This window comes from Phyllostomus discolor, chromosome 3 (assembly GCF_004126475.2).
Source record: "Phyllostomus discolor isolate MPI-MPIP mPhyDis1 chromosome 3, mPhyDis1.pri.v3, whole genome shotgun sequence".
Classification (NCBI taxonomy): domain Eukaryota; kingdom Metazoa; phylum Chordata; class Mammalia; order Chiroptera; family Phyllostomidae; genus Phyllostomus; species Phyllostomus discolor.
In genome coordinates, this window is record NC_040905.2 from 178243340 (window position 1) to 178258953 (window position 15614).

General features: G+C 43.4%; 1 protein-coding gene across 3 annotated transcripts in view; it reads right to left on the reverse strand.

Annotated features, from left to right (window-relative positions):
• Positions 1-15614, reverse strand: part of FRMD3 (FERM domain containing 3) — a 262871-nt gene that overhangs the window by 86151 nt on the left and 161106 nt on the right. For all 3 annotated transcript variants that reach the window (XM_036021775.1, XM_028523581.2, XM_028523580.2), the window contains exons 4-5: positions 8122-8200; positions 1877-1974 (exon numbers count right to left, since the gene is read on the reverse strand). In XM_036021775.1, coding sequence (XP_035877668.1) covers positions 1877-1974; positions 8122-8200 — 177 coding nt within the window. The remainder of the gene's footprint in view (positions 1-1876; positions 1975-8121; positions 8201-15614) is intronic.

Consider the following 15614-nt stretch of genomic DNA (forward strand, 5'->3'; position numbering starts at 1 on the left):
CTATGTGTTTGTGTTGCAATTTGTATTTATGAAAGAAAAGGCGTGGCATGTGCTGAATACGCCCGTGTGTTCAGCGTGTACAACTGGCAAAACCCGAGGCGGCTGCCTGTTTTTTATGCACTCAGAATACAGGGAAGCTGACAAAGCTCCTTCAAGGAGCAGTTCCTACAAAGCAGATCTTTATCTGCATCTGTAATGATCTCTTATCTGCATTTGTAATGATCTCTAGAGCTGCTGATGAATTGCCTCAGCATCAGAGAATATCATGAATTGCTTTTACTGGATTTGCTACAAATGGCCCATGGACACCACTGCATTTTTGAGCTGAAAAAGCCTTTTTAGGTCACTAGTCCATTTGCAACTCTGCTCTCTACACAAAGTGTGTGTGTGTGTGTGTGTGTGTGTGTGGTCCCTGAGAATAGCAACGAGGCCTCACATAGGGCTCCATCATTGGGACCTCTGGATGGAGCCTCTGTGACTTTATTTCAGACATAAAACAGGATGGAAAATTTCCCATTACAGACCCATATTGAGCTTGCCTTTGGAGAACTGGCCATTACTCACTAATATCTAAATGTGTTCTGAAATCCTCACATGTGGGCTGGCTGCTTGGATTAGCATCCATCCACTTTCCCTACAAAGACAATACTCCCTGACTAGGAACTTGCTGTCTTCACGGGAAAAGGGAGGAACTATGTACGAGCTTTTTACCTCCCTTAGCTCTGATGTAAGAGAGGCTGCTTTCAGAAGCACATGCCCCACCTTCAGACAGTTGGAAGGACCTTTCCCATCACAGTATCACTATTGTTCTGACTTTAAACATGAATATCTCCAAGGGTTTCAACACCTCTGCTAAAATCTGCTATGCAGCACTAGTGTGCCCCCAGGGGAAGGGGAAAATCAACACAGACACATTCTTTAGAATTCTCAGAGAGCACACACCTGGAAACAGGGTCCTCCACGGAATTATCTCACAGCACAGAGCATCCATAGGGACATGTCTGCCTATCCACATCCCCTGGGCAATGAAGGTCTCCCTCCCTCTCTCTCTCTCTCTCTCTCTCTCTCTCTCTCTCTCTCTCTCTCTCTCTCCTCTTCCCCAAGCTGTGAATGAAGAAGCTTCGGACTGTCATCAGCAGATAACTGTCATTATTCCAGATCCTTTACAAGACTGACATGCTCACTTGGTTCTTGTTTCTCTCTCTCTTTCTCTGTTCTCCCACCTCCCCTCCCCTCCCTTCCCTCTCCTTCTCTCATAAACATGTTATTAGCATTCATGCTCAAATGGCTGCATCACCTGGGTCCTTCTAAACATCCCCTGTGCCAGCTGCCTCCCAACTGACCCCATGGGAACAGAACACCTGAGTCGTACGGCAGACTGAGAGCCTAATGCTCTCCTTACCACCCTACATGACTAGAAAAGCTGAAGAATTAGATACAGTATACATGTACCCACATGAATAAATGTGTGGGTGTGTGCACACATGTGTGTTTTGACATTTCATTCAAATGTTTGAATTTACCTCTACCTTCCTAGACATAGTCCCCCCTTAGAACACTCATTAGGCCCCACAGCTGGCGGTGGGAGCTGCGAGCATGGAACACCCCACTGGCCTTCAGAGCTTCTCATAAAATCGGGCATTCTGAGCTCTACCACAGGGCTTTGGGGGCCCTTTGTTTTTGCAGAGGCCCTGTGACCACCGCAGCGCAGTCTCCCACCAGGACCCCAGGGGCTTGTGAGAGAAGATAAGCAAGGGGTCTGTTGCTGAGGGCCCAGCCCTGCCAGGCTCCACACCATGAGCACGGGTGACTGGGCAGAGGTGGGGCAGGAGGGGAACTCTGAGCAGCCAAAGCTCTAGAGCCCAGTTCAACTCACCTTGAACAATACAGGCACCCAGGTAGGCAGCATCAGAGAAGGAGCAGAGCAGGCGACCGTGGAAAATATCTCTTTTAATCTGCAGGTACAAAAGGTACCTGCAATGCAAAAGGAAAAAGTCACCCTAGGTTTTGGCGAAGGCCTGGGAGAGGCAGGAGGATTGTGTGTGTTTTATCCACCTCAATCACCTCACCGGAGCGCTACCCAGCCCCGAGGAATCACGGAGACTCGCCAAGCCCCCGGGGAGGGCAAGCAGAGGGAAAGGGAGGGGGCCTCTGAATTCAGGAAATCTGAAGTGTCTGTGTCAGCTTCCAAAGCTGGGTGATGAGCCCTTTTCAAATAAACATGAGAAGGACCAAGGAAAGCGAAGGGCCAACAGCCACTGTTCCTAGCGGGAAGTCCCTCCCACATAACGCCAACCATGGTCACTATCACACCGTCACCCGCACCTCCAGTACGTGCTTCCCAAGCTCTGTGGGAAACAGCGTCAGGAAATGGATTCAATTCGCGTACAGAGACTAGTCCGCAGGGCACAGACTCACATTAATCAATCTCAAAATGACTTCATGATGAGGCCAGAAAGCCAATGTATCCATAACTAGAGCTGTCATCTATTTAGTGTCCTCCCCCTTCCTATAAGCACGGCAAACTCAGATGCCTACAGAGCCAGGCAAACCTGGTCATGAGTGGTCGGCTGGCAGAAGAGGCCGGGGAAGCAGCATAGAGTGCTGGACCCCGTGAAGGGGCAGCCGCCACGCAGCTCCAGCCCGAAGCTGCTGCAGAGAAAAGCAGGCCAAAGGCACCAGAAAACCAAGGAGACTAGACTTAGAAGTTGTGAAAAAAAGGGGGGTGGCTACCTGGGCAAGCACCACTGAGTGTGACTCAATGACTGAAAGTGACCACGTGGGATGATTATAAGAAATTCCTGACTGAAGGGGTTATGGGGGGAGGGCACATTCTAAGGCCTGCACAATGGATTCATCTCCACCTCCAGCAAGCCCTGTCCATTGTTTTTGCACATCGAGAATAACATACTTAAAATGTCAGATCGATCTCTTCTCCAGACTTCCAAAGGTAAACACCCAGTGGGGCGTAAGCCCAACATCCCTCATTGTCATGCTTACCCGCATACCTCCGTGAACAAGGTATGTGAAATGTTCACTGTCCTGCTCCCACCAATGTCAAAGAAACATGTATCTCTCTCCATTTTACTTTTCGTCCAGTCCTAGAGATTTCCATGCTTTGCTTTCTCCCACCTCCTTAATCTGCCACCAGTGGATTTCGTGGAAACCTTTCCTATGTCTTCCCCTTTGATTCTAACACAGAAAATAAACTGCAAAACCACTGTTCTCTGGAACATCATCTTAATCCCTTGAGATTTTGCTTCTGGGACTAGCTCCCAAAACCTTGGCTCATCATAAACTCTTTAAACCTTTCTTTAGGTTAGAAATTTCTTTCATTGACAAAGTAAAATCCTGTGAATTTTAAATGTTGCAACAAATTTTGTTTTTAAAGATACTGTAGCGCCAAACAAAAAAATCCACGTGAGCCCAGTTCAGCCAGGAGGGAGGGACACGCTAGGGTGCAAGCGCGGGCCAGGCTCACTCTGTCTGTCCCTCTCTCCTCCCCGATGACCAGGCCCCTCCGCAGACCTCCTCGCCTTTCTGAGCCAGGTCGATCCCTTCACTCTAGAGACTCAGGCCTGGGTCTCTTCCTTCTGACTAAAGTAACGTTGCAGATGTGTGCAGATTCCTTCTGTGGTTATTTTAGAGTTTAAGTCAGAGATCAACCTTTTTACTTGGGATGGGGTGGGGACACCACTCAATCAGTCTCAGTAACCACTTAATCCAACCTTCATGCAGCCTGTGATTTGTCATATGCACAACCCCATTTATTTTATTTTATTTCAATTGTTGTTCAAGTACAATTTTCTATCTTTTACTCCCATCCCAGCCCACCCACCCAGCCCTCCCCACCTCCCTCCCATTTCCACCCACCCCTAGTTTTTGTCCATGTGTCTTTATACTTGTTACTGTAAACCCTTCCCCTTTTCCCCTGAATCCCCTCCCCTCTCCCCTCTGGACACTGTTAGCCTATTCTCTTTTTCAGTGTCTTTGGTTATATGTTGCTTCTTTCTTTGTTTTGTTGTTTAGGTTCCTGTTAAAGGTGAGATCATATGGTATTTGTCTTTCACCGACTGGCTTATTTTGCTTAGCACAACCCCATTTTAAGAACAAAGAAACGGAGGCTCAGAGGGGTGATTAACACTGAGATCACATAGCTGCTGCCAGTGGAGCTTATGGATTCTGGGTGCTGGTCCCTGAGAGCACACTGGACACGAAGAGGGTTCAGTGGTCACTGCTGTTTCCATGCGACAACTCTTTATCCCACATCTGCTTATGCTGGGCACTGTGTTGGGAACTGGGGACATGGTGGAGGCTCAAATGAGACTCTCTGTCCCCAGTTTTGTGTGGCATGTGTGCAGGTGATAAAGGCGGTCCCCGATAAGTTCCCTGCCCAGAGTTTGGTGTGCATTTTGTCAGAGGAACAATGTTACACTTGGTAGACAAGGACCCCGAGTAGCTCCTGGAACCCATGCCTCTCCCACTTGAATGAGCATACGTGTTACCTGGAGGTCCTGCTGGACTCTGACCCCTGACTCAGAAGGTCTGGTTGGGGCACAGGGACCCATATTTCTAGTCAGTTCCCTGGTGATGCTAGGCCGAAAGTCCATGGAGCACACTTTGAGTGCTAAGGTTCTAGGCCAGAGGTTCTCAGCCCTGACTGCACATTAGAATCACCTGAGGGAGCTTCTGAACAATACCTACACTGGGGACCACCCCCAGACCCAGTGAAATCAGAACCTGCATCCTCACAAAAGGTGTTGATGAGTGTTCACAGCAGCATTATTCAGAGCAGCTAAAAATGAAAAAGCCCAAGTGACCATCAACTGATAAAAAGATAAAAGCAATGTGAATGCCATGGAATAGCATTCGGCCATGACTCACACTACCATATGGATGAACCTTGGAGACATTACACTAAGTAGAAGAAGCCAGTCATGGAATACCACATATTACGTGATTCCATTTATATGCAATGTCCGGAACAGGAAAATCTATGGAGACAGAAAGCAGATGAGTGGCTGCCCAGGAATGACTGTTCACTCAGGTAAGGGGCTTCCTACTGGGGTGATGAAAATATGTTCCGGAATTAGATTGCGGTGATATGGCACAGCTTTGTGACCAGCCAACCCCACTTGAATGTATACTCTAAATCTGCCAAAAGAAACAAATACTTCTGAAGATCCAAATTGACTTAAAATAGCGGTTCTCAAATTTTGACATGCTTTAAAATTATCTGGAGGGCTTATGAAAATGCAGATTGCTGGGCCCATCCCAGGTCAAAGGCAGGGACCAAGTACCCAGGCAATGTGGATGCTGCTTGGGGTGGACATCTCACTGCACAAATAGGTTGCACAACACTTGAAATGATCAAATCTTTCCTTTTTTAAAAAATGTAAACAACCAGACCAAAGACCACCAAGCTTTCTTTTCTTGTTCAATTGTATGCATTGAACAGCAAGCATTCCTTTCTACTCTTTGATGAGTTTAAAAATAAAAAAAAAAAAAAACAAAGATTCAAATGACTATTTACTGCTGAATGAGAAGTTTGGGTTCTAATCCCATAAATCAGAAATCAAGTTTGACAAGAGATTCCCGAGAAAGGAAAAATCAGCCCTCACAGCAGCCGGGCATGCCTGGGCCCTTCTCCATTTCAGAGATCTCCAGAAATAACCATGGGTTGCCGTGGATTCAACATAATCCCCTGAGCCTTAAAAATGGCTTCAGGTGTAGGCACTCATTTTTTTAATACAATAGCCACTAAAAAATAATGATGATGAGTCTCCCTTTAGTGTCACACCTGCATGAAAGGATTATGCAACAAAAGGATCCGGGACGTACGTCACTGTGCCACCATTAATGATATTGCTTCTCTACCTGGCCTAAATTTAAACATGGTTCTGACTAGAAAATTAAAACCAACATAGTTTGATTACATTTAATCATATACACTACAGCATTTACAAAATAAGAGGATTGTAAGATGATGGCATAAATGGAGAGATAAAGAAGGATAAAAAATGATTTCAAATGTCCTTGTTAGTGACCATTTTTTGTTGTTTTCCTATTTTAAACCTGTCCTTTATCTCAATGTTTCTTTACCCCTAGACATGGTCATGAATGTGATCATAACTTCTTGTATAGTAAATTCATCTTAAATTTTGGATTAATCTTACAATAAAAGAATTTTTCATACAAGAAAAGCTAAACACTTCCAAGATAGGGTTTAAGCCCTAAGTACCTGGGTCATTCCACAGCTTTTAGATTGGTTTTGAACACTAAGGATGGCACTTACTAAGAAAAGTCCATCTCTACTGTGCAAGGGCTGAGCATTGTCTTCATTTCCTTCAGAGACATAAAAATGTTCATGATTTTCCACTACTCATACCTCAGTTATTTAGTCTAATGCTTGCAAATACTAGCAAATTTAATTGAGAGGGATTTAACTAGAGGTATTAGCTAAAACTTTCTTCTCTTTTACTACCAAATGGAACATTTGGCATGTATCAATTTTTATCTTCCAGACAAGAGTATGAAGAAAACGAATGACGAAAGTGAGCCATTCTGGTTCCTGGTGGATCTCCCTAATTAAACTGTTAGCACCGCCTAGAGAACAGGACAAATCCCCATCTCTCTCTCTCTGCGCATATATATAATATATATATATATATAGTGGGGGTGTGTGGGTGTGGGTGTGTGTGGGTGTGTATATATATATATATTTTTGGTAATTCGAATAGACCCTGTACCCTGGGCTATGCAGAGAGTAGGAACTGAAGAAGAGCTTATTAAATAAATGAATACCTTTTTGAGCCATCAGCAAGCCAAACATTGTATAATTCCATTTACATAAAATGTTCAGAACACATAAAGTCACAGAGACAGAAGTATATTAGCGGTTGCCAGGGGCCAGGGGAGAGGAGACTGAGCAGTGCCTGCTACCGGGTACAATGCTTCCTTGTGAGGTGATGAGAAAATGCTCTCGAACTTGGCAGTGGTGATGGTTGCTTCATGTTGTGAATGTACTTAATGCCAATGAATTGTACATTTCAAAAAAGTGAAGTCAATTTATATTATGTGAATTTTACATCAAATTTAAAAAACACAGCAGGCCAGATTGCAAAATACTAACTGCCACTTATAATGGCCATTACTTATGTATTTCTCCTTTCCAAACCTAAACCCTGCCCCCACCAAAGGACAAACCTCACTAAATGGTTGCACATCACTTCATAATAGAGAACGGAACTGTCTGCTCCCTTCAAACATCACCTCAGTGCCATTATGGTCAAGCTTTACCAGGCATTCATGGATAATGAGAAGGCAAAATATCCAAGAATCCAGCACATCTCCCTGCAAACAATGATCGATCAGCAAACTGCACTTGTTTCTCTGTTGCATTTGCACCCGTGTGGGTTATTCTGAGAGACGATTATGCAGTGAGATTTGTGGTCACCGAATCAGAGCCTCATCAATAGCTAAGCACAGAATGGTCCTCCCCATCCACCGAATTGGCCCTTTCAGGACCCTGCTCAGCTGCACCGGCCCAAGCTGTTCATGGAAGTAAAACCCCGAGAAAGTGGACTGAATGTGGCCCCAGCAGAGGGAGACAAGAAATGGGGAGGCCTGAGAACTAGAAAATTCAGAGTGCTGGGCTGAGAGGAGCCTACAAAGAGAGGGGAAGCTAGCCTCATCATCAGTCATTTAGCAAGTGGAACAGGGCAAAGACAAACAGTCCATTCTATCAAGTGATCTTTTCTCTCCCAGAAAAGCTTAGATCCAGAAGATACGCCCCAGGGGCTTCTCCCACTATGAATTTGCCCATATCCTAAAGACTCCTCTTCCATTTATTTTTAGCACCCCACTATCAGATGTTTTCAGAGAGCACCTCCTCCTTATAACTGCTGCTTTGTTGTGCAGTTAATTACACTCCCAATGATGAGCGTTTGAAAAATCCTGAGACAATTAAGTGCGAGAGAAGCCTTCCAAGCCAGAATGCTGAGCTGAGCACCCACTTCCTTGAGACATTCAGCTCCAGACAGGAGGCACATCTAGCCTGCGAGACTCGGAGGCCCTAGCTGGTTAAGGGGGCACGTTAAATATAAAACAAATGAAAGATACCTTGTGAGCTCTTCTTTAATCTTCAGGGGTTCGTGTGGGTAGAATTTCACTCTAAAGCACATGGTGTATGGTGGATGAGCTGAAACATCATAAAGAAAAGGCATGAGAAAAGCAGCAAAACCATGGACTCAAACACACACAGGAAAGTCAGCTGTGAAGCCTTATAGCCTGGCTTGGGGGATGGGGTCGGGGAGAGGGGGATTTTTCTGGATGAAGCAGGTATTATGCCCAAGAAAACAAAGCCACTGTGGCAACAAAACTCAAAACTCTCAACAGGACACCCAAGCCAAATGCAGGCAGGATGCAGGAGACCTAGTCCGGCAGCACATCTTTCCACGCCAGGGCTCCCCCTGGCTCCTCCATTCTCTCGGGGGTCCCAGCTTCAAGCAGCAGTCTCTCCTGACACACTGCGCATAAGCACCATTTAGGTTTTTGGCCTAATAAAATATCCTTTAGCCCATGACATGGAAAAATGTCGCTGCACGTGACTAGCTTTCCCAAAGCAATGGTGACAGTGAACTAAATTTGAGATTTTTAAAATGGAGTCAGCCATGCACAGGTCCTACTTTGTATATCTTTCATATTATTTTAGTGTTATCTATCTACGAGGCAGTCAGTTATATGAAAATAAATATTTTTATAAGTTGCTGATCTGCCTAAATCAAGATAGTACTATGCAGCCCTGGCGGGTGTAGCTCAGTTGGTTGGAGTGCTGTCCCGTAAACTGTAAGGTCATGAGTTCAGTTCCTGGTCAGGGCACCTGCCTAGGTTTCAGGTTCAATCCCTATTGGGGCACATTCAGTAGACAACCAATCGATGTTTCTTTCTCTCCCTCTATCTCCTCTGTCTGGAATCAATGAATATATAGTTGAGTGAGGATTAAGAAAAAAAAAAGATAGTACTATGCAGACTGAAACTATGGTTGAGATCCATGATTCTGGAATGTTCTAATTACATTAAATATCCAGAACTTAATGACCAGCTAAGGGGATTCCACAAGGTTTCTGACACTTTTAATTATAAGACCACTGTTGACTTGTAGTATTAACCTAAAAAATGTACTCAAGCACAGTAAAATGAATGCAGATTTCAGGTAACATATAAAATGAGCATCTTACAATCAAAGAAATATGATGGTTAGTATTACTGTCTCTACAGATCTAACATACCCACCCATTTCTCGCCTTTGTATCAGTATGGCTATTTGGGATCAGCTCTGAGTCTCCATCTATGAAACAACATCCCACTCTTCCCCAAACCTCTATTCTTCCCCAAATCCCTTTTCATTATAAGCAGGGGTTAAATCACCAGCCAGCTCTACAATGTCTGGGGCTATTCTGTATGCAGACAAATTCTTTAGGTAAAAACGTCTATTGGCATGAGATATGAATGTATAATGAGGATAATTTAATAAGGAAAACAATTCTTAAAAATAATTTGAAAGAAAGCACCCAAGTCACAGGGAAACAACAGTATCTTGCTGGCTATCTCAGCAAAGAAAAACTGATTAAATGTACGCACACATGCACACATATGTCAGAGCTCTCAATTCAATGCTCTGCTTCCCCGCCAGGAGCTAGCAAACTTCTTAGCTGATTCGGGTGCTCCTAACCCAACCCTGTGTTCCCTAGATTTAAGAAAGGAAACACTTTTCTGGAACACAAGGAGAAAATGGACACCTCCTACACAGCAACAAAACACGAAGAAAAATACAAGTGATTCTTAAGTCTTTCATGACACCTAGAAATTCAGTTTCACCTCACCATATTTTATCTTTACATGTTCCCCAGATTTCTTTAAATCGTTTAAACCATCACCTTTTAAAAATTAAAACTAATGAGTATTTTATTATAAAACCCAAGGGTTGTCCCTATTAGGAAGGTTGAAGAGATTTTGTAAGGGAAGAACAACAGAGCAAATAACAGAAATAACATAAGGAAGTTTTTTCCTTCCTTTCATTAAAATTCTCAAAATTATACATGTTTAAGCAAAACCAATGAAGTAATATAGACAGATGGAGGGGGTTGGGAGAGAAAAAGAGAGAGAGATCATTCTCTTTCACTTTCCTTCATTTTGTTTCTATTTTTTCCCCATCTGTCCCTCAGATCCCCACCTCACCTCAAACTTTCCACCACTGTTAATGAGTTTGTCTATATTCTTGTAGCCCTTTTACATCTTCATCCAAATAGATGCCAATGTGATTACGTATGTGAGAGATTTTTTTATAATTTAGTCTCACAAGACAAGATCATACTACAGATGTTTTTCTTGCTTTTCTCACTTAATTCTATATTCTGCCCACCCCTCTAGGATGGTAAAGGTCTATACTAACTGTATAATAATTCATACTATGAATAAACCAGAATTTACTCCACTACTTCCGCTCTTCTTTTATCATCATTCAGGTTATTTCCATATTTTTGCAATTCAAACTATATAAATATACATATACATATATACTTATAAAAGAATAAATGTATATTTGTTTACATATTTGTACAAGGACATATGCACAAGGATATATATTTATAAAATATATAATTGTGCATATATCATTGAGTATTTGTGTTTTTATTTCTATAACACAGCCTTCCAAAATTTGAACTGTTGGGTCAGTAGGTATGGGAACATATCTTAAAGAGAGCAAAACAATAAAGTCACAGAAGAAGGTCCCAAGCTAAAGCTGCCATTTTTTTCTCCCACCTCGTCAGCCTGCCTGTTTACCGTGACCTAGGCTGGCTCCAACAGTGATCTAAGCTCACTGCACTCATCCCAAGGATCAGGTAGCGAGGCTCACAGGCAACACCCCAGGCAGCATCTTTGAGGACCCCTGACTGTAGGAAGTCCTTCCACCCAGTCATCCTTGTTCCAGGACCTCGAGCTCCAGAATGGTCTGATGCCTCTCCTACATAAAGAGCTCTTCCATCCTTTGAAGATGGTTCTTATGGTCCTTCTGAGTCTTCTCTAAAATAAACATCCCCAGTTCTTTTAACTGTTCCTCATGTGAAGCAGCTTTGAGTGCCCTTACCTGGGCATGTTCCTGCCTACTCTGCATTTCCTCAAGCTCGGGGTCCCAGGGTTGCCATATCTGCTCAGGTAAGGGGACCATCACCAGCATCACATTGGACATAATTGTTACATTATTGGACATAACCATCACATAAACCTCTAAAGTGTTTTTCTTTCAGAGTCATCCAGTATCAATGACCGCAATAAAAGAAGGAGTTTCCCTGTAAGGAAAGGAGCACCTGATTGTCACATAGTGAACCACAAGCAGCACCAGGGACCAGCGCTGACAAGAAGCTCAATCCCATTGCCCAGGCCTGAGGAAGTGGCAGCAGGCTTCTCCTTGAAGAACTCACTCGAGGCACTGGATGCAAAATCATATTATAAAGCAAGCAGTAAAGCTGATGAAGGCTTCTTCACAGAGCTGGAACAAGCTAAAAAAAATAAATAATTCCCCCCAAATGTTGATCTAGTTATGGATGACAAGATTTATGAGGGCATGGACCCATATGTCTTATTCAGCTTTTTATCCCCAGAGCTTATTACTGATAAAAGATTGACTCTCCACCTGTCTGGTTGAATGAATGAATGAATGATCCCCAATATTTCAGGCAAATGTCAAGAACAGCCAGCCCTTTTATCACATTCACCCCATCAAAATATTTCCATAGTCTGAATTATGATGGCAATTTCTAGGGTTTTTATTTGAAAATTGATGGTCATACAGCTCTTCTGTCCTTCAGTATTTGGAACAAATTTGGGGACTCTAGGGTTGGTCAGAATAGCTACTTCTAGAGAAAGGATTAATTAATTCAATCAACAAATACTTCTTGGGTACCCACTGGGTACCAGGCACAGGTTTAGATATACAAATAATAGCAACTATAAAGAGAAAAAAATTCTGTCTTCATGGAAAACACATTCTGGTGGGATTTTATACACAGATAAAAAAATCAAAATAAATAAGATATATAGGACATTCAAAGGTCATAAGTGCTATGAAAAACAATAAAGCAAAAAGAATGTAAGTGCTGAGAAAATACCACCCCAACTTCTGTTCCCTTTTTTCATCCTGACTATAACCAAGTCCATGAAAATAAGTACAATTCTATTTTCTACCTTCTAGAAAACCAAATAAGAGATAAATCTAATCATTTAAGATTTTAAATTGTTAAACAAGAGGATGGGAAAAAGTCACCCCCAAATATGTTGACACTGGTTTGGGATCAAAATCCCAGCTTCTGAGCACTGGCATGCACCTTGTCAGCTGCGTGAATGCTGAAAAAAGAGAGACTCCCTGGTCAACAGCTAGCATTCACTCCCTGGAACACGTCTAAGGTCACAATCCCCTTGGGGAGACGAGCCTGTCCTCTTCTCCAAACATCTAAGTGTCTCTTCCATTTCAGCATCCACGTCATTTTATTCTTAAGCTACAGAGAAAGAGAGATGAAGTAAAGGACAACTCTTATCTGCGCCAAACATTTGGTGCAGAATCAGTCTTTAGACACGTCTAATGAAGGACTTATCTGCAGAGCAGGAAGCACCTGGCATGGAGGTAATGCGTGGGCAATAGAACCACACTGTACCCTGGGGCCCCACCCCGATCGTGTCATCATGGACAGCCACTGTGCATCTCCACCAGACTAGATAGCATGGTCACCCCATGGGGAAGGACACTGCAGAGCATCTCCACTGTGGAACTGAAGCTCCTGCCACAGTGACAGAGACACATGAGGTGGTGGCATTCCCAAATTTCCCAGGGGATGAGCCCCTGAATTTTGAAGGGGACTTCCAACAGTGACCTTGATCAAGCCAGCAAACTTCTGTGTCCTGCTCTGGAAAAGGGGGCAGCACCAGGGGCCGTTTCTACTTCCCATAGGTGTTTGAACAGATTCAGTGGGCTCTTGGCACCAGCACACAACACATTATCTAAATGCAAGCTTTTGTTTTGTGGGGGTAAACACTCCTGCCTGGAGAACAAAAGGGGCAGTTGGAAATGGGAGGGGGTAGATGGAGAAGGCTGCACTAAATTCAACAACTCAACAGCTGAAAAACATTTACTCAGACATGTAAGTGCTAAAAATTAGAATACCACTGAGAAGCATAGAAGGGGAAAATCCACTTACAAATGCCAGGAGCATATAATTGCAGGGAAAAGAGCAGGGCTCCTCTCACAGCCCTGCGATACCTGCCAGACAGGGCTGGGGAGCCAAGTGTCTCCAGGGAGCAGCTCAGTAGCCCCTTCTTGCGTCAGCAGGTCCCAGGGTATATTCATTTGGGTAGTTTGTTAACAGCGAGAACACAGGGAGAAGAACAGGCATTTACAAAGCAGAAACAGACTTTCTCATCTCTGCTTTGAGACCTTGCCCAGAAACTGGCATGGGAATGCCAAAGGTTTAGGTGAGTGGGCTCCCAGGTAAAACTGGAAAAAAGAAACAAACAAAAAACTTTGTTTTTTTTAACCAACAGCCATCCTCAAATTTTTGCAGAAACAAATAGTGCATTTTTGTGAGGGGCATATCACTTAACAGCTTTTCTTAAAATACAGAGGTCTTCCTCCAATCATTGTAAATAACTATAGAAAAAGATATAACTTCATGAACGGGCATATAAAATCATAATCCCCCTCATATACATTCTGACTGACAGCTATGGGAAATTTCCCCAAACTCCTTTAAACAGTAGTTGAAACATAGAGCCTGTGGCTCTGGCAAATGTGAGGGCAATTCCTGTTCCCAGAATATCTGTGTCTTATGCCTTCCTCCTCTGGAACTGTATTGAAAAAAAACAAAAGTATGACCAACCTGTCAGACTTTCTGGATCTGCAGATATGTTGCAAAGGGTCTGGTGTTGCAGAAAGGACCACAAACACCCAGCAATTAAGAGGCTTACTTTTCAAACGGCCCCAAGTAGGCATCAGGGGATCCTGGCCTTTTCAGTGCAACTGATGACTTCTGATTCCTAACCAAATGAATAGTGTCCCTCCCATGTCTTTCCAGGGGATTTCAGAGTGAGAACTGAGGAACACACCACCATTGCTTTGATGAAACTGCTCAGGCACACAAACTCTGCACATGTGCGAAATGACACTTTGACACCAAAATGACCAAGCATTCCTCATTCACTCAGCAAATTGGAACTCTTGGTATATGTTGAAACAAACCAGCCACGGAGAACTGCTCTCATAAGGACTGCTCTCCGAGTTGGAAATGATGATCATCATTCAGCCACAAGTGTCACTATCATCAGCGTCAACAGCAGTAATAATCCTCCCAACACTTTTTTACTAAATGACAACCAGCAGCCTCCAGGATGTTACTGGCACTGTGTTGCCTCTACTTTCAAAGCAGAGATTTATTTTTAATGGTACTTAACTCACCCTCCTGCTGTTACAGCCCTCTCTTATGCTTTGATCACACACAGGCACACTACACACCCACACCCGCACTGAGTGAAGCCACATTCTAAGAACTCTGTTAGGGGACACTGGAGCACAGAGCAGCTTCCTCACAAATTATCGTTCTTGGAGTTCTCTGCCTCCCTATGCCGTTCAAGAGAAGCTTTAATACAGGCTTTGGTGTCTAACATGTCTAATGTCAAGATCACCATCTGCACAAATTGCTATGGCCAAACTGAAACTCTCAGCTCCCGTTTCCCCATCTATAAAATAAGGATAATAATGGAAACAATGACATAGAGTAGAAATCAACAAAATTTCTTTGTAAGGAGCTAGAGAATTAACATTTTTCAACTTTGTGGGCCTCAAGGTCTCCATTTCAACTATTCCACTCAGCTGTTGTAGTGTGACTGCAACCACAGACAAGATGTAAATAATAAAATGCTGAAATCTGAGCTTCATATAATCTTCATATGTCATAAAATATTGTCCTTTGCTTTTTTCCCTAATCATTTAAAAATATGAAACCTATTCTTAGCCTGCAAGCCATACCAAACCAGATGGTGGGCTGGGTTTGGCTCAGAGGTCGTAGGTTACTGACCCCTGACATAGAGACCATTATGAGGATTATATGAGTTAATGATGTAAAGCACTCAGCCAACTGCTTGAGACCTAAGTATTCAATCATAGGAGTTATTATACACCTGGGCCTAGGCTATAGCAACCTGAGAATTTTAGCCAAAAAACAAACAAACAAACAAAAAACTTAGCAGCCCTAGCCAGGTAGCTCAGGTGGTTAAAGCATTGTCCCAATATACCAAGGATGTAGACTCAATCCCAGGCAGGACACATACAAGAATCAACCAATAATGCATCAGTGAGTGGAACAACAAATTGATGTTTCTTTCTCCCTCTCTCTCTTTCAAAAAAATTGGCAAAAGTACAAGACACTGGGGGAAGCCCTGGCCAGTGTGGCTCAGTTGGTTGGAGCATCATACCGTAACCAAAAGATTGTGGGTTTGATTCTCAGTCAGGGCACATACCTAGATTGTAGGTTCAATCTTCAGTCCATGCATGAACATGTGCAACC